We start from the raw sequence: 26,235 nt of genomic DNA on the forward strand, positions 1-26,235 counted from the left end.
TTCTCTTCATTTACTGCAAAGAAAGTCGCTTCCTATCGCAAACACAACTTCTAAATTAGGGGCTTTCAACATTTCTCTCTCAGACAAACACACAGAAGAACATTTGCCAGAAATGTAGAAACAATAACAACAAGGCATGAATCGAGTGTTTGTAATTCATGTCCCTGGTCAGAGGAGGCTAGGCTCAAACAAACATGCATCACAGTCACAACATGAAAATCAGGATACCTGCTCGACAGAAACGTGACACCGCTAGGTTCTGTGTCCGGTTAACGTGCACCCCCCCTCTCAGATTCAATACAACTTTCACTCTTCACTCTGTTCTTCCCTCCACTGTCGTCCCACTCCTCCTTTATCTCCCCTCGTTCACCTGCTCTTCCTCGATCTGTCCTCTTCTTCGTCTCTGTCCCTGCTCCTCAGTCTCTCTCCATCTCCTCAGTCCTCACCCTCACATCCCGGCTCTCTGACAAAACTCTTTGTTGGGTGCAACCTGAGCTCAGCTCTCCTCTCTCGTTCCCAGGTTCTCTCTCTCTCTCTCTTTCTTTGTGTATGTCTCTCTATCCTTATGAGGGCCACAGCCAATTGCCTTTCCCTCCAACACCCCCCCCCCACTTCTCCTCCTCTCTGGGTGTCACCGTTTCCTCTCCACCCTGATTGTCCCAGGCACACTGTATCTCTCTCACACATAAAAACACAAATACCATGTGCAATATACACAGCATGCAATTTTACACAAAATGCAGTTATACATCATTCGAAGTGACATAGAAACACAAGACTAAGATACTTTACATGTACAGGTACAGGCTAGGTGGTGAGAGAATACATGGATTTGCTACAAACACTCTCTCTGAATCACTTTTTTTCTCACGATCCTGCAAAACACCACCTCTGAACCCACCCTGCAGCTTCCTGTGTTTTGGGGAAAGCTACGTTTCTGCTCTCCTGATGACACACACACACACACGCACACACACACACCCTTTTAACTCCAAGGGCACACACCTACAGTGGGATTAAATGGGTCACACACACACACACACACACGATTGTTTAATTTTATTGAACTGTTTCAGTCTGTTTCACTGTAATAAACTGACACACAATAGTAAAATGAATTAATGCGTTAGTATAATTTAATTCTGAAATATTAAAGCACTGTTAATCAAGAGCTCTGAAAGCAAGGAACATTGGTGATCAATAATCATATAATAATCAATCAATCAATAATCGGCTGTATAATGAGCCACCAATGAAACCATGCTTGTAAGAGAGCAACTCCAACTTGAACCTCAGCAGCTAAACAATCCTGTCCCACAGTTTTCCTCATCCAGCCTCTACTGGTATTTATAACTGTCTGGAACAATTACCACCAAAACCAATAAGACCAACAACAAATGCTTAAACAGACTCATTTGGTAGCAACTTGCAAACAGGATAATTCAACTGGGAGCATTGGGAGAGAGAGTGTGTGTGTCTTAGGAAATGAACTCTGTGGTGAAGTCGCAGGTCACTGCCACAGGAAACTGGGCGTCTACTGCAGAGACTTGAGTGACAGCTGAATGTGTTCGTAGACATGGGAGGTGGAGAAGTGGAGTCTGACACAGAGCCTGTGTATTCACATAGAATAAAAAAAAAAGGAAAGACGTAATAATAAATTAGGGCAAAAGGCATAATGTGGAATGTGGAAATATAAACACTGTGGTAAGATTAACGAGGGTCATACAAATTATATTTACAATCAAATCTGAACAAAATTAAAGTCAGTGCATTTACTATGAGCGTGTGTGAAATACAAAAAAAGAAAGCATGTGCCCCTCACAACAATCAATATCTGTCTACACCCAGGATCAGACAGGTTTGTCAGGGAAGAGGTGTCGTGTTCACGCCCGGGGTCGGGACAGACTCCAGATGAAAGCTGGTCAGGGCGAGAATACAAGACCCTTTGACTATATGATGTTTTCCTTATGCTTTTTGTCCTGTGGCAAGGATAACACAAAAAACTAAGACCAAGGAAACATGAAGGCAAGGAGCCAATCTGATAAGATAGAATAAAATGTTGTGCGGCAATTCCTTTCAGATGGTTTATCTTTTACTGTAACTCAATGTGACATTATCTAAACTACAGTGGCCAATTTTAGAGATGTAAGCAGATGTTTACATTAATCAGGAGATGATTTAAATGTATATTAAATACTCAATAAGAGACAACAAAAAGGGAAAAACATTACAAAAAAACAACAGCTAAAATAATCATTAAGGAACTGAAGTCAAACTTGTTTATTCTGTTTTACCAATTTATCATAAAGACTCTGATAGGAAACTAGCTTTTTCCAAGAAGAGCCCTAAATTGGACTGACATTAATGTTTATGCTTTGATTAAAACTCAAGGGACCCACTTTTCTAAAGATACTAATGAAGCAGATGGTGACACAACTGGTGAAAACTCAACAGGAGTAAAGCTTGAAATATATCACGATAACAGTCTCCAGTGTTTTCTTTCCACGCGAGTGCGTCACATCATAAACATGATGTCTGGAAAGCAACATGTGAATTACAACCATTCAGCTCCGGGGCCGATCACCAGTGTGTGTCTGTTTGCACACTGTAAAACGTGAACATGCCAGTCCACCCAGAGACAAGCTGGGAAACAGAGCGCGCCACAACCGACCAGTTCAGACGCACACGGAGCCACACAGGCCGAGCGGCACTGAGGTGGCTGCTCTAATTACAAAACAGCCCCAACTCCTCAGAGACTCATTTTCCCATTAGCCCCCCCAAACAGGAAGAGGAAGGGGGAGTAGCCTGTGTTTTATTACGATGGGCCAGATAACAGCAGGACCCTTGTTTATGCATTTCTCACCTCTCTAATCACAGCCGAAGGGGGGGGGGGGGGGGGGGGGAATCCCAAAGCCACAAGAGAGTACAAGACAGAATTATGAAGTATAAAGACTCAAACTGTTCAAACATAAACAAGAAACTACTAATGTAAACATGTTGTTTTCAGTGGATGATTCGTTTGCCCCTTTGGACCAATTAGCAGTGGTCACATTTTGTTTGCTTGTCCTGTAATTGTCATGCCTTATTATGTTTGTATAATTATGTTGTCATTGCACGGATCGACAACCGGTGTTTGAGAAACCATTCAGACTCGTGACATAAACTAACAATCACACAATCTCTTCCAATATATTCACAAGAACAAAAACAATGAATGGTCCATAAAATGAAGTTTGAATCAACTTCTCTCAAGAAAGGATATGATCCATAATCTGATTTGTAGCTTGGCTTGTGCAGAAGACACATTTTATATGTGTTGGAGGTGAAGTGTTCCCCTTCTGCAATAAATAATAAGTATATGAAGTTAGGATGAAGAATATAGGGGCGACACAAAAACAACAATTTGCAGAAATGTTACTGAGATGGAGGGACTACATTAAAAGCTCTCACAGGATCATCACTTGTTATTCTACTCGTGATTGTCGAAGGCTCGTAAAGAATGTGGCTGTGTAATTATCCGCCACTTGTAAAAAGCCAGAGACGGCCCATTGGCGGCCATTAGTGACGCCGTCAGATAAGAAAAGCCATTTCAGCCGGGGACAGACTTCCTTGTTTGTTTTGTCGTGCTGTGATCCAGAAATACCCAGCATCCTTTGCACCTTTTTCCCCCTTTAAGTACAAGAAGTTCTGTTCTAATCACCTTCAGCATTTCTCCCTCATGTGATCACAACATTTTAAACTCCATCGTCTGTCGTCACCGACCGGACTGGACTGGTTCAACATTTCTTAAAAGCAGCCATTACTTTGATCTGTGTTGTTTCGAGTTGTTGATGTTTCTGGACACATGATGGACACGGAACCAGAAGAACACAAACATCTCAGGATGAAGAGGAGGCTCCATGTGTAGAAGAGGCTTTGAGTCCGGCCGCCTGCATCCTCTACCCAGGCGCCACTGCACGTCTGAATATTCTTAAAATTTTCCTGGTGTACTGAACGAGTCTGAGTTGGTCAAGCTCCTGCTGCGTTGTTCATATCTAAAATGTAATCTTCAGAAAATATCTGGGAAAATTTGGGTCCAGACATTTTCAGGAGTTCTTTTTGAGTCTTGACTTTTGCTCTGAGACTTGATTATTGACAAAACACCAGGGGAAAATATGAGCTCCAATGCGATTAACGTTTTCCTCTGCCTATGTTTACATGTCTTCCCTGCTCCTGAAAGGCCTCTCTTCATCCAGATCAAGGTCTCAGGTCCTCATGAAAAGGTTCTCCTGTGTTTCACTGTACTCGCCTGAAAAGCATCAGTGTTCAGCTTCACTGAAATCTACAGGTTCTCATTTACAGCAGGAGGTGAACTTCCCCTTAGATTCCTAAATAACAACACAGGATACAATGCACAATCTTGGCTTAAGGTTTTTTTGGGAGCAGGCGACAATTTCTATCAGTGCAAATGAAAAGTTAATGCCAAGGCAGTAAGTGATGTCAGAATACAGGATCAGCTCAGATTCATCATCTCGATGTTGAGTATTTATACAGGAAGGAAATCTGCAGTCTCATTGTACAACAAGTGAACCGTGAAGGGCTCAGTGTCACAGGTGGCTGCTGATGGACACGTTGGCTGTTGGAACTGAAACTGAGGTCTTTCTCGGCAGCAGGTATCTGTGATCAAACCCAGATAACACACCTGCCGGTTTATAATGTCAAGTCCAGCCGAGCCACTAACTCTTAACCTCACATGCTCTTTGTCTGTGTCTCAGGTTGTTTCCTTGGTTGAAACTGTACGATCAGTAAGCAGAGACTGGAGAAGAAGGAAAACTGCTATTTGAAACCAAAGCTGGGCGGCTGTGGCTGAGGGGTGGAGTGGTCGTCCTCCAACCTGAAGGTTGGCAGTTTGATCCCCGGTCTGACCCATCTGCATGTCGAAGTGTCCTTGGGCAAGATGCTGAACCCCGAATGCCCCCCCCCCCCATAGAATAACAAAGTGCTGCGAATAGATGCACTGTATGAATGTGTGAGTGAATGGGTGAATGTAAAACTGTAGTGTAGGGGTCATCAAGACTAGAAAAAGCGCTATATAAATACAAAACCATTAATAACCATTAAACAACCAGAATCTGATACTACGATAAAAGACATTTAATATCCAGGTAACGATATATTGTGTTACTCATGACTTCTGTTGACTGTGTAAATCTGCAGAGGCTAATTTGCAATGGAAGCTATTGGCTCCATATTGTAGATTATTTTCCATTTGAGTCCCTGGTCTAGTTTTGGGGACCTGACTCTCATCTTTCTACTTTCTAACTTGCTTGCCTCGGTGCTATAGAGGATGTTAGTGGTGTTATATCTTCTACTGGGGCCAGTTTGCAGCCTAATCTGCCAGCAGGTGTAGCCCCTCATTTAGAAACAAGCTCCTTGTCATGTCTCAGGTCGAAGTCCATCTCCTACTTGGAATTACCCTGTTCTGTGTCATGTTCACTCTCCCCCATAAAACATCCCTTATAGAGATTAACACCTTGTTCTAAGGCAGGTTACAGCAAGTTTGTCACATTAAAGAGCACTGAACCAAAAACAAACATCTAATGTATTTCTGGAGAAGGAATTATAAAGAAGAAAGGAGAGGAGGAGACAAAGACATGAAGCAGGAAGAGGACAAGAGACAGAATACATTATATATTAAAGTTGTAAGCTTTGGTGTAGGCGGCTGTAAATTTGGGGTTTTAACGATGAGGTAGTGTAGTGGACTTACCAGACCAGCAATGGGTGTAGGAAGTCTATTAATTTTCTTCACCAGACCGGGTTTAATGGAGCTCAGCAACCTAATAAAACAAAGAGACACAATGGGAAGAGCACAACAAAGGGTGAATTTCAATCAAACACAAAAAGTGACTGTAAAACTAGTCTTACTTGTCCAGGTCAAACACACACACACACAGACACACACACACACACACACACACACACACACACACACACACACACACACACACACACACACACACACACACACACACACACACACACACACACACACACACACACACACACACACACACACACACACAGAAGTGGTTATGTGCTGGTGTTGTTATCTTCCTTATTGAAAACACAGATGCAAACCCTTTTCTTTCACAGTTCATTTCCTACTAACTCTGCCTGCTTGTTAGTCGTGAACAAACCAGTCCCAACGTCCCACTTCTCCCTCGGTCTCTCTGCACTTTCATCTTTGATGAACGATCATGAGTCAGCCCTCTTAAAGGAAGAGCCCACCCTTGGAAACACTGGGTATCCGATATCAGCAGCTCCTGTGATATTCGCAGCATTCCACAAGTTATTTTGGAATGAAACTCTGTGATCTAACTTTCTAGTGAACCCTTTCCCCTCAGCCTGCCTCATCAAACTTTACCTCAGTGTTTCCCAGAATAACTTCAAACCGACCTGAGGAGAACTCTCTGCACAGTGTGTGTGTAGGTGGAGAGAGAGCGAGAAACAGTGAAGACAATATTTCCCCTCTTGAAAAATTGCCTGGAATGTTTCAGTGTGCTTCCATTTTATTTTAATGGCAACCAAATGGATTTCTCTAATTTGTTTTAGATGGATTTCTGCCCGAATGATTGAAGAGCATTGGTTCAGACGACTATTACCATCTTTTGAAAAGTTGATGTGATCAATGTAATGATTCTCGTGATCATCATTTTTGCCAGTTATTTGCAGGAATGTGTTTGTTTCCACAGACGACTGTCACAGTGTAAACTTATTACAGCCTGATGATAAAGTTGGAATAAGAACAAGAGCGAGAGGGATTTGCTGCATTTTTTTAAACCAAGGACACAACCAAAACAAACTAAGCACATGAATACATCATCTTACGAGTGTTTACCGAGACAAACACATTTCATGAAGCCTTAGAGGACGAGGTTGGACGTTGCTTGGACACCGGTTCAGTGCATTGCGTGACTGAACACCTGCAGGGTGTTAAGACAAGGTAATGGGTATAAGGGTTGATGATTAAATCACATCAGTAACCTAAACGTTTGGAAGGCTGCCCAAAGGATCACAGGTTTGTTCACTGTCACTGACTGAAGGAAATGTCAAGTTGAAAGTTTCCTGCAGCCATTTACTTAATGTCAATCTGTGTCTCCGGATGAGACCATCCACGATAAGTGATTATGAAGTTAAACGTGGATGTTTGCCCAGTGGTTTGACTGGTGAATATAATATACTGTCCATGGTTGTGTGCCGTAAAACGAATGCATGTTTGTGAAAGTATAAAAGTCTGGTGTCAGTTTTTCTTCTGTGGATTTCAAATAGATAGATTTTGTTTTTAAATCTATGATGAAATAAAAATAAGTTTATCTAATGCCAAGTGCAGACCTCACCACTTTCAAACTTGCTGGCTTGCAGGATTGCTGTTCACAGTAAATGACTAACAGTCTTGTGAGTCTGTTGTGAGTTCATACGACACAGCTGAGGGGTGACACACTACATTACCTTTCACCACGATATTGAATCAGTGAAAGCAACATGTCGGTAGCTGGTAATCATATTTATGAGGAGTTCACACATGTGTCCGTATGTAGAAAATCAGGCTAAGAATCACGTCATTCATCTATAGAACTAGGATTAGTGATCTGGCAGATAGATCTGCATCGTGAAAAAACGCAATCAAAAGTTTTTCAGACCCATTGTGAAATCGTCTTGTCTTGTTTTGTTTGACCAATTTCCCCAAATTCCAATTAGGGTCCAAATATACATATTTCCATTTATAAATCAGCATTATTCTCTAATTATCAAGGCCTGAAGGACGACCGGATCTCCCACGATATTCCAGAAATTCCAAAAGCAGTCGGACACTGTTAAATTGTTCCAGAGGTCTGTACTCACAACAAAGACAGAGTAAACACGGGGCTTGTCTAACTGAACTTGGCACAGAAGAATGCTGAAGAGGGAAAGTGCAAGTGTCCTCGTGTGTTTTCAGTCTCATTTCAGCACCTCTGCTTATTATGAGCCGCTGAGACAAAAGTTCAAGTGTCACACTGGAGAACAATTCAACAGAACGCCAGTCCCTCTGACCACTGGAGCATGGTGCTGCAACAAATCAGTGCAGGTATGAAATGGAAATCTGTTCTTCTTGTCAACTTTATTTGTCTGAATGGTTTATTCTATGTTCACAGGATCGTTGTTTTCTTCTTTCAACTTCCTACATTTCAGTCTGGAGCAATTAAGTATCTATCAATCCATGAATAGTCAGGATTTTATGGGTCTAAAACTAAAAGACCCTTTATATCTATTAAGTGATATAATAATAAACTTGGGAGGGAAGAATACTATTATATTATTGAGGACTCACTCCACCTATGAACAAGACTTTTCGGGCCTTTGCACAGGTCTAGAACTTATTTTGAAGTCTCCATGGAAAACAGTATCATGGTTTAAATAGAATAGAAACATTAAATTAAAATGACCTACACTTCACGACCATGTTATTAACGCATCAGTTCCCTTAAGAGAACAAGAACAAAGATAAAAGCTTGACAGACAGCAAGGGGAACAGTTGATATACTAAAGACAGTTATAATAAAGGTGTATAGTCAGAACTTACTCGCACAGCAGTATGCCATTCTCCAGTCCTCCTCTGAAGTCTCTGTCACCAAAACATCTTCCTGTCACAGCCTACAGAGGGAAGAGAAGGAGTGTTTCAGCAAAATACAGCACAGAGAGCCGCTCGGATGAAAAAATACACCAGATCAAAAGAGAATTTCAGTTTCTGAAGTCGAGACGAACAAGCGCAGCAACCTTTATCTACGCTGCTTTCACGTCCTTCCCTTCACAGTAAATCCCAGGAGCCGTATGGAGAGGAGCACAAAGAGCGGCCGGCCGTATATCAGGTCCCCCTCTGGTTAACGGTGCTAAACACTAACAAGCTTGACATAAGCCGCCATCATCCCGACCAAATGGCTCTGGCAAGCTAATGTGTCGTGACAGGGGATTTATCGGGTAGTAGTCGCTCAGAGCCCATGAGGAGGAGTAGCAGCCCGTTTGCATGTGTTTGCATGACTGCAGTGCATCCTCAGTTATGTGTTTATTATCACAACACATGTAGATTTGTCTTTTTATAGCTGCGAGCTAGAATACCTGAACATGTGCTGCAGCATATAGGCAACACAATGACTCTGAATTGCTGTTTTGTTGTTGCTCCTGGTGTTCACGCTTCAGCTGAAGTTCCAACCTCTCCCCTTTAGTCATGAGAGTGAAGAGAACATCTCATAAATACATACGACCCACGTTAACTCAAACGAAACACTCTCGTGCAAACGCGAGCGCCCACAGTGAAACAATAATTGCCTCCTACTCAGAAATATCTGCTGTTGCAAGACTTTTGTGACTGAGTCAATTTAAAATCCATTTGTTCACACAAACACTGGGAGATGTAAAAAAAAAAAAACTGAGGAACCCATTTGGACGGCCGGCTTGGAAGCCAAAACAATTACAATATTAAGTTTCCTGCAGAGTTTCTTTCACGTGTATTTGCACAGCTGTGGAGACGTAGAGTCTTCAGCCAGCTGTGCGTCTCTGTCGGCTTCTTGCCTCGACGTGGAGCTTGGACCCGTTACAAAAGAAACGGACTGCTGTGTGTCAGCATGTCGGCCGTCAGGGGGCCGCATGTCCATTGCTGGGGGGGCTGGTGAGGGTCGGGGGGGGGGGGGAGGCCTGTGAGGTGCTAATGTTTAGTAGGGAGTTAGATCGATAGAGACAGAGATATTACAAACACAGAAATGAAAGTGCCACAGTGCTTCCCTGTGTGGTGTCGTCTAGCCGCTCGCCCCCCCGACTGCAGCAGCACTTGTGACAAACACATTGTGCGTCTGGAGTTGACAACACAAGAGCGATGAGTGAAGCCTGAGGGTGAGGCCTCAAAGTTTGCCCCCCAGTGCAAACACATGGCCCACAAAACCCACAAGCTGTAATTACACTATATTGACTGGATGAGGAAGAACACGTTTATGTTATTTGTTGAGTCAAACATCATTGAGGAGTGTTAGCTAAGTGCCATAGTTAATGTTTAACACCTGTGCAAGGGAAGAAAATCTGCCCGTCAACACCTCTTAAGCTCATTAACTAATAGCAATAGGTCGTATCGAGTTTTGTTTCTGTAAAATAACCAAAGAATAAAACCTCAGTTTCTTGATTTACAGGGTGACATGATTGTCAATGTCTTGGTTGGACTTCCTGGAGTCTCAAAAAATATAACATAATTAATATATTATCTTCATTAGAGAGCTTAAGAGCAGGTTTGGGGAATCAACATTCTCTGAGTCATAAACTGCCTGGGAGAACATTCGTAAATACAAAAAGGCAAATCAGAAAGGCTAAAAATTCTCACAACAGCAATTGAAAAAAGGCTCTTAAAGCTGCTCTAACCTTAAAGATGTATTATCTCTGTTTGACACAGGCAGTCTAATGTTGCTACACTGCAATTTCTCAATTATCTAAAACAGCAGCAGCAGTAGGATCCGTGGTAATTATCTTCCTCCTCTCTTGCCTCCTGCCTTTTTCCATCGAGCTCAAGCCTGAAGTTACTTGGCCAGAAAAATCTCCTTTGGCTCTGCAGCCCGGCGAGGTTTAACTTAATCAATGAGTTTAATTCTTTCCCCAGTTCTGCCAGACAAATAAAGTTAAATTAAGAAAAGTGTTCTGTGCGCAGCTAAATGGCAGCAGCTGCCGTCTGTGGATGCAATTATGAGTCAATAACATTTCCATATTTTAAACACAGAAGAATGGCATTTCCAGATCTGATCTTACACGCTGACATTCTCGTACAAGAGGGAATAACATTAAATCTTCATGTGCAAAGATCCCAGCTTTAGCACACTGGAGAATAGTATTCCCTGGTTTTGTTCATGAGCAAATAACATTTCATGGTCAGATTTCTGTGAAGATCCAGTGGCCTAGATACTTTTATATCAGCAGCCTGAAAAAAAAAAGTAAACCTGCTGCCGAGCAGATGACCTTGATTTTGCAGCTCCTCAATAAATGTGTCAGGTGGACATTGGTTCTGTGCTCAAACTGAACGACCTCTTACTTCTCTGAGAGGAAGCTTGTTGCATGCACGTTAACATAAAGTGCATATGTCTCTGTTTTGTGTTTATGTTTTAAAGGTTAATGATGTGTATTGTTGAGTCTTGTTTTTAAATACGTACTGTGTGTTATCAATTGTGAATCATGAGTGTATTGTTGAGTCCTGTCAAAAGGAGAACTTCTGTCACTTGGGACGGACAATAAAGTTCTATATCTATCAATCTACTGGCTACAACATAGTCAACAGTACTTTTCCTGCTTTGATGTTGCCTGGCAGCTCTTTGGCAGCAGCTCTGGAGCTTCAGAGGAAGTTGATTCATATTCGTCTGCTGCTCCCACGAGTGTCGTTCTGAGCCGAGGAGCCCATGAAACTCCTGTCAGGACGTTTTGAAGCAACAGACGTTCGACCAACATAAAACACAGAATTGATATATTGATTAGATCAGAGATCTTTGTGAGGCAGGATTAAAAACACACGAGTTGGACATATTAAACCACCAGGAAGTAGAATTTCACCGGCCTTTCATGTAAAGCTGGATGATTGGCTGGTGGGTTTAGCGTGAGCATTACCTCGCAGACCAATAAAACCTCCTGAGTTACAGCAGGAAGGCATCGTGCTAAAGTCGAGATGGCATGCGGGGAAGTGCTGTTGATTGTAGGTTAACGGCTTAATGTCCAGGAAAATAAAAAAGTCATTTGAGGTTGCTATTAAACACTAAATCAGAAAATCCCAGGATCCTCGTCAGCATCAGATCGAACAAAGGAAGAAATAAAATACCCACAGAAGACCACCTACAGTAAAGTGGTACTGTTTCCTGATCACAAAACAAATATGCATACAGAGACTGAGGAATAAAAAGAGTCTGGGATAAATCTGATGCAGTAGAAATCACCTCAGTGGGAGAAAAACATCCTAAATGTGCTGGAAACCTCTGGATCTGTGTTGCAAACCCATGCAGGCTCAGACCAGGGGCCTCAATTAGAAAGAGGAATGTGTCGCGTTTGTTGTTTTCAGTGGAATGTCGCCCGCATTGTTTCACAAACAATCAAACGATGCTGGTTGGCTTTTTTCCCTCCTTTTCACTTCCTTCCTCTTGCAATCCCTTTATGTCTAAACTGGATTACTTCTCATGGATTCATTATCCAGCAGCAGCCGTCGCTGTGTCCACAGTGATAGGACGTGTCTGTAGGTTTAGAATCTGCACGAGTGAACTTTGCAGAGGCTAAATTTGCTGAATTCTGCAGTAGTGCTTTGATGAAATATAAAATATTAAACATGATGAGGTTCCAGCCTGAAAACTCCCCAGCGATACTGCTTTCATGCTTCTGAGAAATAAAACATCAATGTGATGAGGAGAGATTCCTCTGCAGTCAACTCTGTCTGGCCTGGAACGCAACTGAAATATTACTGCCAAGAATTCATTTTTATAATCAGCATACAGAGAAAACACTTGCACTGCAGATTCAATCAGGACCAGAGCCAAATCAAGAACTTCCTGTAACACAGCCACTCAGCTCATGGCTGTACTGATCATAAACTGACCATTAAATTAACAATATGACAAATACCAGGAGTGAAGCCAAAGCTTCTTGAGCACACCCTGGTGGCTGCCTGGGGTAGAGATCACAAAACCTGCCTCCTCCATGTCAGTGGACGGGACATGGACCAGACTAAAAAAGTAGATAGTTATCTGGTAAGTTTGGTGATTTACAGCTGAGAGTTACTTGTGATTGGTTGACAACAATCGCTGCAGCACAAACTCTGTCACGACGTCATTGGGCACTAATATATATATATATATATATTTATATATATAGACACGGTATGGTATTGTTATCCACCCTGAGGGAAATCCAATGAAAACAGACCTATTGCAGCGGGACTGTGATCTCAGAGAGCCCACAGCGTTGGACGACTACCTGTCCCACATTCAAGACCAATAACTCAAGATTTGTGGACAGGCTGAGTTCCGTGACTGGGTGAAGTTAAAACACTACTCACTTCACGGCCCGGAGGCAAACTACGATCAGCCTGTTGAAGAGTTGACAGCTTCGAGCTCGAGAGCTGGCAAACACAAACAGAGACGTGTGCTCCCGGCCTGCAGACCGGCCTCCGTATCACACGCCTGCTTTGTAGCATTCTACCTTTCATGCTGCTGTCTTGAGGGCGTTGTGTAATCCTGACTGGATCCCACGCTTTGCTAAAGCCGAGTTCAAGAACACATGTAAACACATCTTCTGGCCCGCAGCCAATAATCTCATTAATTCAACTTGGCAAGAGCGCTTAATCTTTAAATGCTTCTGGTTTTGCTTAACAGTTCAAAAACAACAGTGGACACCCGGGCTGTTCAGTAAATACAAACTTCAGGACATGTGCAGGAGGAGGAGGACAGACACACAATACCGCTGAGGTTGATTTGTGTAGTTCACTGTCGTCTCCAAGCAGGGGACTGGACAATGGAACCTCTTAAATCTCCAGTGTTGCAGAATCTAAATCAACTGTTTCATGACAAGGTTAAAAAAAACAGAGTCAAGTTTTCATCATCATTAAAAAGATAGAAATCTTTGGCTTCATGGGAAATCGGGATTTCAAACAAAATATGTCAAAAGACAAAGAGAGTATTAAAATTGGGAACATCTGACTCTACATAGAGGGGGGGGGGGGGTGGGCTCTGGGTGAGAGTCCCCTCAGCTCTTAGAGGTTCAGCCAAAGGTCAGGAGTGGTATCGGCCTGCGATCCATCATCCAGGCCCTTTCACAAGCTGCCACCCCTGCCACCACTGCAGGGATCCTCCTTTGTGCCTGTGGACTGTTTGCTCTGAGCTCGGTGTGCTGGCATGTCGGTGGATCGGTGAGGGCTGAAGAGGGGAAACAGGAACTGGAGGGGGGCCATCACAGAGAACATTTAAACGTGTCAGCTTGTTCTGCTTCTTCAAGATTACTATTCACCCTTTGATAGAGTTTAAAAACAAACATGGGGGGGTCTGCAGAGAAGTCCCCAAGCCTGAAAGGAACAGTAAAGGTTGGCAAAACTGGAAAGTATCTCAAGATCTTTCCCACACTGCCAGGTTTATATGTTTTATACTTCTGAGAATACAAATCAATACATTCCAAAACTAAACTGTTGGCGAGCCATGTACAAGAAATTATATTAGATTTATCAAGTGAATCCAGAGAAAAGTCACCTGCAACTATTTGGATAAACTACAAAAGTCAAAAAATGTGAAGGTTTATTGCTTTTCTCTGTTTAATGTCTCCGTAAGAACTTTTGACTGTTGGTCTATTTGAAGGCATCAACCTGTGCTGTGGAAACTTGTGATCAAAGGGATCTGAGCTTCTCTTGACATCGGTCGACAATAAAAATCATTATTCGGTGCATATCAACATTAAAAGGAATTTGCAACAGAAGGGTTTACCTTCACGAGATCAACAAAAACTGAAGAGAATACAGAATTATGGACAAAATAATCACCAATAACACATGTCAAATAGTGGGAGAAAAGAAAGCTGCTGTGAATTCCACCCTTCCCCGGAGCAGACAGAGGCCCTCGATGCATCTGGGTCCAATGTGGTTCTGGAAAACAGAAAAGCTTGTGTATCTTTTTCCCTCCTTGCCTAATTTTAGCACGCATCATGAGGTTTCCCTGCAGTTGGCAGAGAGGCTTTTATAAGATTTGGGCTAATATTGGATCATGCCTCTTCAGCCCGCGTGGCAGATCACCGCTGAACAACCGCAATCAGTGTCAAATCCGAGGGTTCGTCCTCATGTCCCGCTGATCTGGAGACAGTGACGCCAGCAGATACAAATAGACACAGGAGAAACAGCCAGAGATATGATCCAACATGCATATTCAGTCCAGAGACACATGTAAGTGAGATCCGGACAATTATTCATTAAATGACACAAACATAGAGATTGATGGACCCACCAACCAGCAGAGACACTCAGATGACAGCGTGTGTTTACAGCAGGCCGACCCCAGTACACCCCAGCTTTTATTTTTGGTGGAAGTTGAAGTTGAAGACGGAAGTGGCTGAATTTCTCAAATCAAATGAGCCGAGCTGGAACCAGCAGCAGAGTCGCTGCCCGGGACAGAGACAGTGAACAATTTGAGTATTACGAAACTCGGATCATCACGGGTAATGATGGTTAATGGAGCATAATTGGCAAGGTATCATATACACAGTGGGATCAGCACTGGAGCGCAACAGTCCAATCCCCGATCCGGACCCCGGCTCCTGAGGGGAATATTTATAGACTGATTTGTTGACTGGACTATTTAGACTCAATGTGTTGTTGTGGATGAGTGCGTTTCACACACTGAACTCTGCTATGGCTGATATCTAGAAAGAGCTCTGTCGAAATAGGAGGCTACAAAAGCGTCCATAAGATTTTCTAACACAAAGATAACATGAGAAAAATAATGCGTGGGACAAACTGTTATGTAAGTTCTTTGCACAAGTTCCTCATGCACATGTGCCAGCCACACGCTGTAGGCAGCAGTAGTGAACTACGTTGATTTGTGGTCATGGAGAGCTCAATAAAAAGGAAGGGAAGACATAAATAAAAAAAGGTACTGGTCAAAGGTGGGAGGAAAAAAAAGAAAAACCTCAGAGTCGGCTCAGTTACACAGAAGTGCAAGTTTACATTGTTTGCAGAAATAACATTTCATGTGATCACAACCAGATTGTTTGCCAGGGTTTATAGTATACACAAGCTTTTATATCTCACAGTATGTTGTCCGGCTTCTTTACTAGAAGTGTGTTGTGTCAAAGACCTCACTGATGTTTTGTGTGTAAAATCACAAACACACTTTTCTAATCTTGATCTAATTTTAGTCAGAAAAGCACAAATGTTCCCCGGCACATGTGAGAGTCATCTGGTGTGGGAAACCTTACACAACCGCTGATTAGTCATGGTTCTGCTCCCACTCACCAAGACTCATTGGTTTTATCTGAGCAGAAGCTACTTTATACATTTACATGATGGACTGTAATGGTCCACTCACAATAGGTCGATGAATCAATGAGTCCAGGGAGAGACAATCAAGCTGCAGGTATTTCAATTTTCAAATAATCTTTAAGGTATAACTTCAGCAGATCACTATTATCAAGGGTTTTGGCAGCTAGCTAGGTTTCTTAGTGAAGATTATAATGAATCATTGAGGGTTAAACCAGTAGCCTTCTGGTTTGAGTATAATGAGTAATTGAGGGTTAAACCAGTAGCCTTCTGGTTTGATTAGAATGAGTCATTGAGGGTTAAACCAGTAGCCTTCTGGTTTGATTATAATGAGTCATTAAGGGTTAAACCAGTAGCCTTCTGGTTTGATTATAATGGGTCATTGAGAGTTAAACCAGTAGCCTTCTGGTTTGATTAGAATGAGTCATTGAGGGTTAAACCAGTAGCCTTCTGGTATGATTAGAATGAGTCATTGAGGGTTAAACCAGTAGCCTTCTGGTTTGATTAGAATGAGTCATTGAGGGTTAAACCAGTAGCCTTCTGGTCTGATTATAATGAGTCATTGAGGGTTAAACAAGTAGCCTTCTGGTTTGATTATAATGAGTCATTGAGGGTTAAACCAGTAGCCTTCTGGTTTGATTATAATGGGTCATTGAGGGTTAAACCAGTAGCCTTCTGGTTTGATTAGAATGAGTCATTGAGGGTTAAACCAGTAGCCTTCTGGTTTGATTATAAAGAGTCATTGAGGGTTAAACAAGTAGCCTTCTGGTTTGATTATAAAGAGTCATTGAGGGTTAAACCAGTAGCCTTCTGGTTTGATTATAATGAGTCATTGAGGGTTAAACCAGTAGCCTTCTGGTTACAGAATAGTTTCATTATCTGATTGATTACTAATTGAAGAAACGCCAAATCATCTTTACCATATGTTTTTTTATTGCCTTGGTTTACTTTGCTGAATTAAATAAGGCAATTTCTTCTGGCAGAACAGATGTGGTGCAAATAAATATTTAAATAAAACCTAATACACCTTACCTCAGAGGAAAACGTGCCATCAAACTCAGCATATTGTAATCAATAAAACATCTTCAATAATTTAATGTGCTGCTGTTAAATTCCTGTCACTATACCACCAAATAAAAAACACCCCAGGGGGCATTTGTTTGTCAGCCTGCAGAAACACACGTACTCGGAGCAGATCGGTTTTCCATGTCACACCTTGGTCTCTGGAGACGGTCCCACTGCCTGTCATGATGAGCTGAGCTGTGAATGAACATCTGCTGTCTGCGTTCACACTGTAGATCTGTGGACCACCTGGAAGTCTGCTCCATATGTGGCCGAGTTCCATAACAACATGTCATCACAGACATTTAGATAACGTATGAACAATAAACCAATGATGAAATTAAATTATTTATTGTATGGTCTTCTTGTCGACCTGCACAGACTCTGCTGATGCATTCATCGTGTGTGTGGCCAGATTTCCACAATATAGAATTTGACTAGAAAACCATACGTTGTTCTTTACTTAAAAAATGTAGATTCTTTTGTGAAGTTCTCCAGAAACACTTACTGCACAGAAACTAGTGCAACCCGGCTAGTAAGATATACTGAAAATGTAAAAAAATAGCAATTTCGCAATGTTTAAAAATCAATAAAAAGGAAATCCTGGATCTGCTTTGCTTGGATCCAGGTTGAAAATAATTTCAAGGTTCTTTCTTTGCCTGTGTTCTCAATAGTTTTTGCACGATCCTGCAAACAAACAAACAAACAAACAAACCAACAACCACAGAGCCGAATGCACAGGGGCGAAAAACCTAACCCAAACCAAACACAGGTATACACTTCTTTCTGGCCATCCACTCATTTCACCACGTCTTTCCAAACTTACAGTAAATTGGCAGGAAAGCTATGATTCTTTTTATTTTCAGTGAACAGACAGTGACCCCCCCCCCCCCCCCTCCCCCTTAATCAAAGCCAAAGAACCACATGAAGCCTGGCAGTCTTGAAGATGAAAGCTGCTTTTAAGTTGTGTCCTCTCCACACATACAGAGAGTTCATGGCCGACCCTGAGTGCACTGCTGTTAAATATCTCAACCCGTACAATCCTTGATCTTTTCTTGAGAAAACGATACTGACGCACTCCTCACATTCAGCTTTTATAATCCAGTTTAAGTCAGACCCCTTCTTCTTATCGAGCCCTGCAGACAAACATGGCTGCAAGCGAACCAGTCCCGTCACCTGCTCACGGTTAGAAGGCACTGTGCACACCACGCACACAGAGAGACTATCAGGTTCAGCTAAATACTCTGTGAAAGTAATTGTAAAAGACAAGTGAGAAACTTGGGAGTGCTCGCGGTTTCCCCAGACTTGGCTCAGCTCGTGCCTCTCCCGTTAGCAGAGCAACAAGTCGAGCGCTTCTCAGGAGAGAACGGAGCCACTTGGGACATTGATATTGATGCACAAGTCAAATCCCAAGCTTCCTCATGTATTTCCTGTTACTCGAGTCTGACAGTGTAACGGACAAGCTAATGCTGATTTTTCGAGTGACACACGTCGGTTCAAGTATGTTAGGAATCGCCTTTTAAAAGGGTCTTTACAAAAGCTGCATTCTTACCCTTTGCGTCATTAGTCAAGCTTCAAATACACAGTGTCAGTGGACAGCATCAAAGTCAGTGGTGTCTGGGGCCGGGCTGATGGACAATGCCCTCCTCCCTTCTCAAAATACACCGTCTGTAAGCGTGTCTCCATCGCCCACAGTGACGTGAAGCTCCAGGAGGTTTCACTCTGTTGGTTTTTGCAGGAACACTCAGCTCACTTGTGGTTGTACAGTGGCATCGCAGCGTGGTGGTTCTTCTCTCACAAACTCTCTCTGACAAGATGATGGTGCCCAGCGAGCACGCAAACTGACAACAGTCGACTTTCATTTAGGGCTGCCTTCAAGTTAATTGGTTACAGCTGATGCACACGAACCACAGACCGGTGACAGAGAGCCTGAGGAACCAGCTGAAGATGAGGAGCAGTAGCTAAATGTATGATCTCCACTGATGATCATTAACAGCTAGTAGACCTGCAGCTCCTCATCGTCTCCAGTTCAGAAGACATCACTTAACCCTAAGGAAGTCAACTAGGAACCATGAATCAATTGTTTTTCATTAAAACATTTAAAGATCCAATAAACTTGAAAAGGAGAAGTTTTGCTCCAGTAAAACGCAGCTGTTTTTATGATGGGTATAAACTTAAATGCTTGGTTGACTTAATTACTTTTTCTTTTTATTAACTGGCACTTTTATTAACCTGCTTTTTAAACTTCTACATGTTGTCAGATACTCTTAACCTTCATCTCTCCCACGATAAACTTCCACTTTTCTTGGGAGGTCGATTAATAGCTGGGACTATTCTCTAGTAAACGTGTGTTCATGGACAAACACAGCAAGGCTCCTGATTATTGGAAATTGCAATTCCCTGAGATTTGCAAACTGCAAATTGGAAAATGTTGCTCCCACTGTTAAAACTGTTATACGACAGGATGCTAATTCTTCTTTGCTATCACCTTGTCGCTTTAATTTTACTCAGTGAGGCCAAAAACTGCTAAACAAACGTGGCACATACTCCCACTTTGCAGCCAATGACATGCCAGACTGGGACATTTCTTCTCAGGCTTGCCCGGGCCAATTATATGTTTAGCTTTGAATAAAAACAGGGAGCCGGTGAGGCAGAGAGTTTTCAAATCTGATTAAGTTCAGTAGTTTCTGACTTTACTGACAAACACCACAATGTGATGCCCACGTCATATAAAGTGGTCTTTACATTCAAACCATACACATGGCTTTCAGACAGAGACCACTTTCTTGCAGACTTGTTTTCCTAAGAGCTTAAACTGTCTGAATTCCATCCCCTGGTTCTGTATGCCTCCCTCGACTCTTGATAGGTCCCTCTGATTAAACAAGCAAAGTTTCCTGCAACTGAAATGGCCTGGTCCTGAGCTAAATGTTAGTATTCCAGCCGGTCCGTCCCATTTCCCCCCCTGATTAGATGAACAATGTTTGGGTTGTGGATTAACCCCACTCCTGGCCCCCACTGGTGCTGCTCACTTCCATCCCCATTCCCTCCTAGCTCTCCCTAAACTCTCTTCCAAGCTTCAGGAGGCCTTGGGCCCACGTAGCAGGAGAAAGGAGAAGTATTCGGACTCTGGATGAGTCTGAGATTGACGTGAATAAAGAGGAGAGGAGGCGAACTGTGCTTAGAAGGACAAATCAAACTTTAACTCGAGTCACAGTGAACTAGGGTGAGAGGCAGGTTGATTACATTATCCTGTTTTAGCTGCAAGCCGATTGTGAGGCTGTGACTTGCATAACAAGGCATTTCAAAAACCTGCATGTGTGTGAGTGGGAAGTAGGAACATCAAAAAATCTGTCATATTCATATATTCATAAGAAAATAAGAAAAATAGATCCAAAGATTTTTGTGTGTGGGCATGAATTCTACAGTTTAGTTTTTAAAGATGAAAACCAAACCCCGACTAAGCTGAGAGTTTTCACTTATGAACAGTGAATGATTCAGCAGCTCCCTTTCTTAGAGAGCAAACACATTTTAAAGACAAAGACAGTGCTACATTATAAATATTGCACTTGGCTGATCAAGAGGCAGTCTCTACTTTGCCAATGCAAAATCCATATTTTCAACTATGTTACTCCTAATGCTGAAACTTCAGAAAAGAGCATGAGCCTAGGACTATGGATTAAAAAAGTTTTCGAGATAAGACAATATACACAATTCTATTAATCACCACTTTTTATGGATGTAAAATTTGCTTTCATGAGTTTTATCGATAGATCACAGTTGAAAATTCAATGTAGTTTACTGCTGTGCTAAAACCATAGAGCAGGACATCCACCAATGAGAAGGTTGTTGGTTCAATCCCTTGCTCTTCAAGTCCTCGTGACAAAATGCAATTGGGCAAGATACTGAACCTTAAATATCTTTATATTTATCATTGTGAATCTGAATTACGGTTTGGGCCTTTAATGTTGTGATAACCCTCTGCTCTCTCTGCAGTGCAAACTTACCACAAGGCCAAAACCTATAGGGAAAGCAGTGGCGTGAAAGGGAAACAGCCTGATCTCACCAACAATGTCCCTTTAGAGGACTAGAGGACTAGGGTGACCACTGGGAAGGGGCAGGGGGAAACAGGGCTTCATTGTGTCACCCCCCCACGCTGGCTTTAAGATTTGCGTACAAGATGGAATGAACCCTCAAACCTCTCTGTTCAGATCACACTCCAGGGTCCTCTATAGATTGCCCTTCGTGGTACAAACGCCGCCTCTTTAATTTAGTAATTACCCTGGGTGTGCAGTCACAAATCCCCATTCTACTAACCCAGCCTACTTTACATCGTCTCGGTGAAACAAGACAGAGGAAGCGGATTTGTGAATCAGAGCGAAAAAGGAGGAAGTTAAAAAAAGAAATAGAAGAAACTTCATTTTCTCTTCAATAAACTCAGTTGCATTCAGAGTAAAGCACTTGACTGTAAGATCCCTTTGTTTTGTGTTTTGCTGGATTATCCACTTCACCGTTAGACTTTCATCACATCAGTTAAGACAACAGAGTTTTGCTGTTTTACTTTATCCGTTGTGGAATAAAGATCAATGTTTATCTTGGTTAAGTCCACTCATGACAGTAAAGATGCCTGGTAAACTTTCTCCGAGTTATATACACACAAGTACTGAGGGGAAACTGACCGTTACCACTATAAGACGTTCCAATAGCTAAGACCCTTTGTCTTAAGCTCAACAATATGCTAACTGGTTGTTTCTGATTCATAAACCAACCCATGCAGATACCTTACCATACCTTACCCATATCTACCAGGATTTTAGTGACAACCCCCCACAGCTTTGCAAGATCAGTAACAAAGAAGTCTGTGTCAACACCGGCCCTCTTATTTAAGCTTCCTAAGCAGCAGGACTTTTCCAGGGGCCTTCCCTAGTCTCCAATATCCTGCTTGCTACAGTTTTCATGAGGCCGGGGGCAACAGCCAGCCACCGGCCACACTGGGAGCCACAGTCAGAAAGTCTGTCAGACAGACAGATTGACGCCCTGGTCTTTACTTATTGAGATGGACATCTTGAGGCCAGAGTCAGTGAGGTTCTCAAACTTGCTTTTATAGAACATAGGGGCCAATTAACAAACCTTAAATATCCACTGAAACACACTAGAAAGAAGTCATGAGTCCTGCCTCCATTTAAGTAGAGAAATAATACACATCATTAATTTTAAAGGCAACTAAAAACATTTCTCAACTGCCTTGATGCTTCATTTCAGTGGACAGAAGTTAAACCAAGGTCCACTTGTCTTATTGGGGGTGTGATTTAGACAGACATATCATGAGACCAAAATCTTCAGCCAATTAAGGCAGGTAGCAGATTAGCATCACTGCTAACTGCTGCAATTATACTGAATCACTGGATGTACCAGCTAATATTAATCCCAAGGAAATATGTATATATATTTTTGTTTCTCAAAGAGTGGGCCACACCATCTCTGCCCAGGCATGATGCTTGGTACAGTCTCCAGGTAACGGACCTTGGATCATAGTAAATACAACAACAACACAAAAAGATGATTGGCAGTTTCATCTGATGTTGTCAGTTTAAGAAAGGGAGGCTTGTGTAGCCAAAGCAAATAAAAACCCATTCAAACTTTCAACGTGATAAGATTCTGTCCTGTGTACATGTTCAGACATGCCCCCCCCCCCCCCCCTCCCTCTCATCAAGAAGGTGTGTCCTCCATCAGGCTGAACTAATCAGCAGCTTCACTGACATACTGTGTCAACACTGCAGCACAATGAGACTTAATCAGTGCGTTTACAATGACCTCTGCTATCAAGTGTGTGAGGATTGAGACGCTCTGTGGCTCCTGCTGTAATCGTGATGAAACACCCACTTGAAAAGAAACTCAACACACTGATTGCATTACAATTAGCCTTTCACGTAACGCTAACAACACAACAAGTGTGTGACAGATAGCGGGTCTGAAACCAAACAAAAATCTCCAAAAACCTCTATTCCACTATCAGAACTCAGAATCTGTAAATCAGCTCTTGAAAGGCGATGGAATCCGTCTTCCCCGACAGTTTTCCCGAGGCTGAGCCCCTCCGTCACCCCTGGGAACATGGGCGTCTGTCAGTCCACGTTAGCACTGAGCTCCCATTAGGAAGAGGAAGCACTGGAGCCAGGCTTTCCTCACCCAAGAAGCACAGGAATCCGGCCATTGTGCTTCTCCCCAGGGGGTTCAGGGCTTTTGAAGAAAGAATTCTGGGGCCGACACAGTATCTCTAACCGGGAACAGAAAAACAGAAGGTGCCGAGGGACAGTGATAGATCGTGCAGAATAAGTGCAATGGCCCAGAAATGAACTGAGAGACACCTAAAAAGATTTAACAAAAAAAAAACTGAACATTCGTAATATGTCTTTAGAACATCACAGTCACTCCATAGATGCTGAGCAGCTCCACTTCAAATGATTCAATTACAAAAGGTATTGATGAGATAATATTTCATCATTCAGAAGCTTAGAAGACTTCCCTTTCTCCATCACTGATTCACCTCCCGCGTGAAGATGCTATTACATAAATATGATATCAGCCTCAAAACCCTGCACAATAGAGTCCACAGTACCGTGCAGAGGCAAAAACTTATATCCTGTAATAATCCATGTGACGACAAGCAGGAATTACCACCGCAGAACACCAAGCTGTGAGATTGTGTGAGCAAAACCTCAAAAATGTTCACGTGCTAAAATGAAATACTTCCTTAAGCAGATTCGAAGAGGAATTTATTAATAGGATAAAGGTTTCGTGTCAGTTGTCGGATCATGAAAACCAACACAGTACACTTAATTACACAGTAGCACTGAGACACACCTGCCAGTGTGTAGGTGTGTGTGTGTGTGTGTGTGTGTTTACTGTAAACCATCCAGGGCTGACGACTGATCAGTTTGGACAGCCGGATCAACATTAGTGTTGGAATTAAGCTTTGAAAAGAGACATTCTTTGAGTTGCTTTGCAAAGTCTGAATAGTTTCCCAACAGTTCTTATGCCTAGAAATGTACGGGGGGGGGGGGGGGGGGGGCAGTGACTGAAGCTTAAGCTTTGCTCACATCGCATAAGTTGCTTAGTAGCTGTTTGAATAACTGATTATATCACTGAGAACATTAACGGTCCACCTCTGAGTGAGTGCACAATGGGAACATGACTGTGTGATTCAAAGTGTCCCTGAACTAGGTAAAATAATGTAGAAAGACACAATCTGGTCATTGTGTTCTGTGACATCTACTGTTTTCTATGAGTTATGTTTGTGATTCCACCAAAACCATTAGTAACTTCCAGGAAAAGCCTTTCAACAACCCCCCAAAAGAAGGGTCGTGAACCTCTTCCTTCCAGCTGTGGGCTAAATGTGAAGATGGGGAAAGCGATAACACCACAGTAAGAGAAGCCAGACCATTTCCAGTTAATAAAAAAAAAAATGGCTGTTGCATTATTCAAACATAATGGACCCAGACAGGTGACGTCAAACACACCACCACTTACTACTTTTTAAGTAAAGGTCAGAAGTCAAAAGGTCAAAGTCACAGTGCCAAGGAGATACATGCAGATGACCTTCCTGTCAACCCTTAATGACAGGGTCGGAGTTTGCCCCAGGGGAGCTGCCATGCTCGCTCACCCCCTGAAAAGAGGGAGGTGCAGCTGGCCGGATTAGTCAGGATTAACATTTATCCCCTGCTACCAACAAGCTGATGGGGATAACCGCACTCAAGAGTCCGTACCGTACACTTAGCCATTCCATTGTAGGTATTTAGTTGACACTCTTAAAAAGGAGCAATGTGTAATAATTGGCCAACTGTCAAACAATTACAACCAAACACCGAGTGGGAAGGTGGAACGTTGGAGACGTCCTTTCCTGAAGCAGGAAACAAGGAATATCAGGACAAAAAATCCTTATCGCTGATGTAAAACGCATTATTGCAGTGTTTGTGTATTAGTAGTAGTAGTACTTAAATCAGAAATGGTAAATGCAATCAAACTTTAATTGTGACAAGAGTTTACACTAGTGTCCTCAAATTGCAGGCTTGGCTGTGGTCCAGGGCCTGAGGGAGCCTGCAGAGCCGTCTGCCTGCTGCTGTCACAGAGAACAGGACTCCCACTGTACCAGTCAAACATTCAGAAGATGCTTTTATCCCCTTCACCAGAGTGAGTGCTTGTGTTCTCCGCATGGTTGAGCCCAGTGGAAATCTGAACTTCCACCCTGCAGGTGGCAGGCTGAACGCGCAGCTCCAAAAGAAACCCCCAAAATAACCGTTTGTTTAGGACTGACTGCCAGACATCTAACCAGCCAGCAGATTGGGTTATAAGTAGGTTTAAATATAAATGATTGATATACTGAATAAAGACAAATCTGAGGTTTCTGGCTGTAAGCTGTTTGCATGTCTTAGTACAGACAATAGCTTAGCAGGTAACAGCTTGACTGTACACTAACTGCTCACTTCTAATTAAGCAATAGGGACAGATGCCCTCTCATTTGCTAAGAGGTATACAGGTATACAGGTATATATATATATACACACAACAATCGAGGTATATGTTTCTGGATAGCAGGTGGAGCTATTTATGGATTCAGACATGGGGGTTTGAACACTCATATGTTGATTGCACAATTCTTCTTCAGTTCTGCTCACTTGATATCTGCTCCTCTAGTCTCATAAATCATAAAGCGTCTCCTTTTGCCTGAACTCCCCATGACTGACTCACCTCACACCAGTTATGAAGAACAACAAATCAGGCTGATGTTGACGTTTTCATGGGGATAACTTGGATCACAGCTGTGTTGTGTCGGCCAAATGTCTATAACATTGTTAAAATGCATCAGATAATTACGGACATGGATCAAATCCTATTTTCCATTCAGTTCATGCTTGTTCATGTCGTGAATATAGGTGCAACAAACACCGAATAATTCAACAGCAAGTTTTCCACCTCATGTAACAACTGACGCTATATTTATAGGGGTGTGGTTCCAGGCCCTCCAATTGAACTCTATTCTCAGTGGTGACATGTTTTACAAGAACTGATGGAGGATGGGGAACCATCAGAACACAGAGCTTGTATCTACATCCTAAATTTAACTCTGAGGATTCACTCTCGGA

The 26,235-nt window shown here is 42.5% G+C and overlaps 1 protein-coding gene across 1 annotated transcript in view; it reads right to left on the reverse strand.

Moving 5' to 3' along the window:
* The window catches only part of LOC128446262 (LIM and calponin homology domains-containing protein 1), a 73,693-nt gene that overhangs the window by 35,162 nt on the left and 12,296 nt on the right, over positions 1 to 26,235 (reverse strand). The window contains exons 2-3 of the mRNA XM_053429265.1: positions 8,600 to 8,670; positions 5,747 to 5,816 (exon numbers count right to left, since the gene is read on the reverse strand). Coding sequence (XP_053285240.1) covers positions 5,747 to 5,816; positions 8,600 to 8,670 — 141 coding nt within the window. The remainder of the gene's footprint in view (positions 1 to 5,746; positions 5,817 to 8,599; positions 8,671 to 26,235) is intronic.

Source organism: Pleuronectes platessa, chromosome 8 (assembly GCF_947347685.1).
Source record: "Pleuronectes platessa chromosome 8, fPlePla1.1, whole genome shotgun sequence".
NCBI lineage: Eukaryota > Metazoa > Chordata > Actinopteri > Pleuronectiformes > Pleuronectidae > Pleuronectes > Pleuronectes platessa.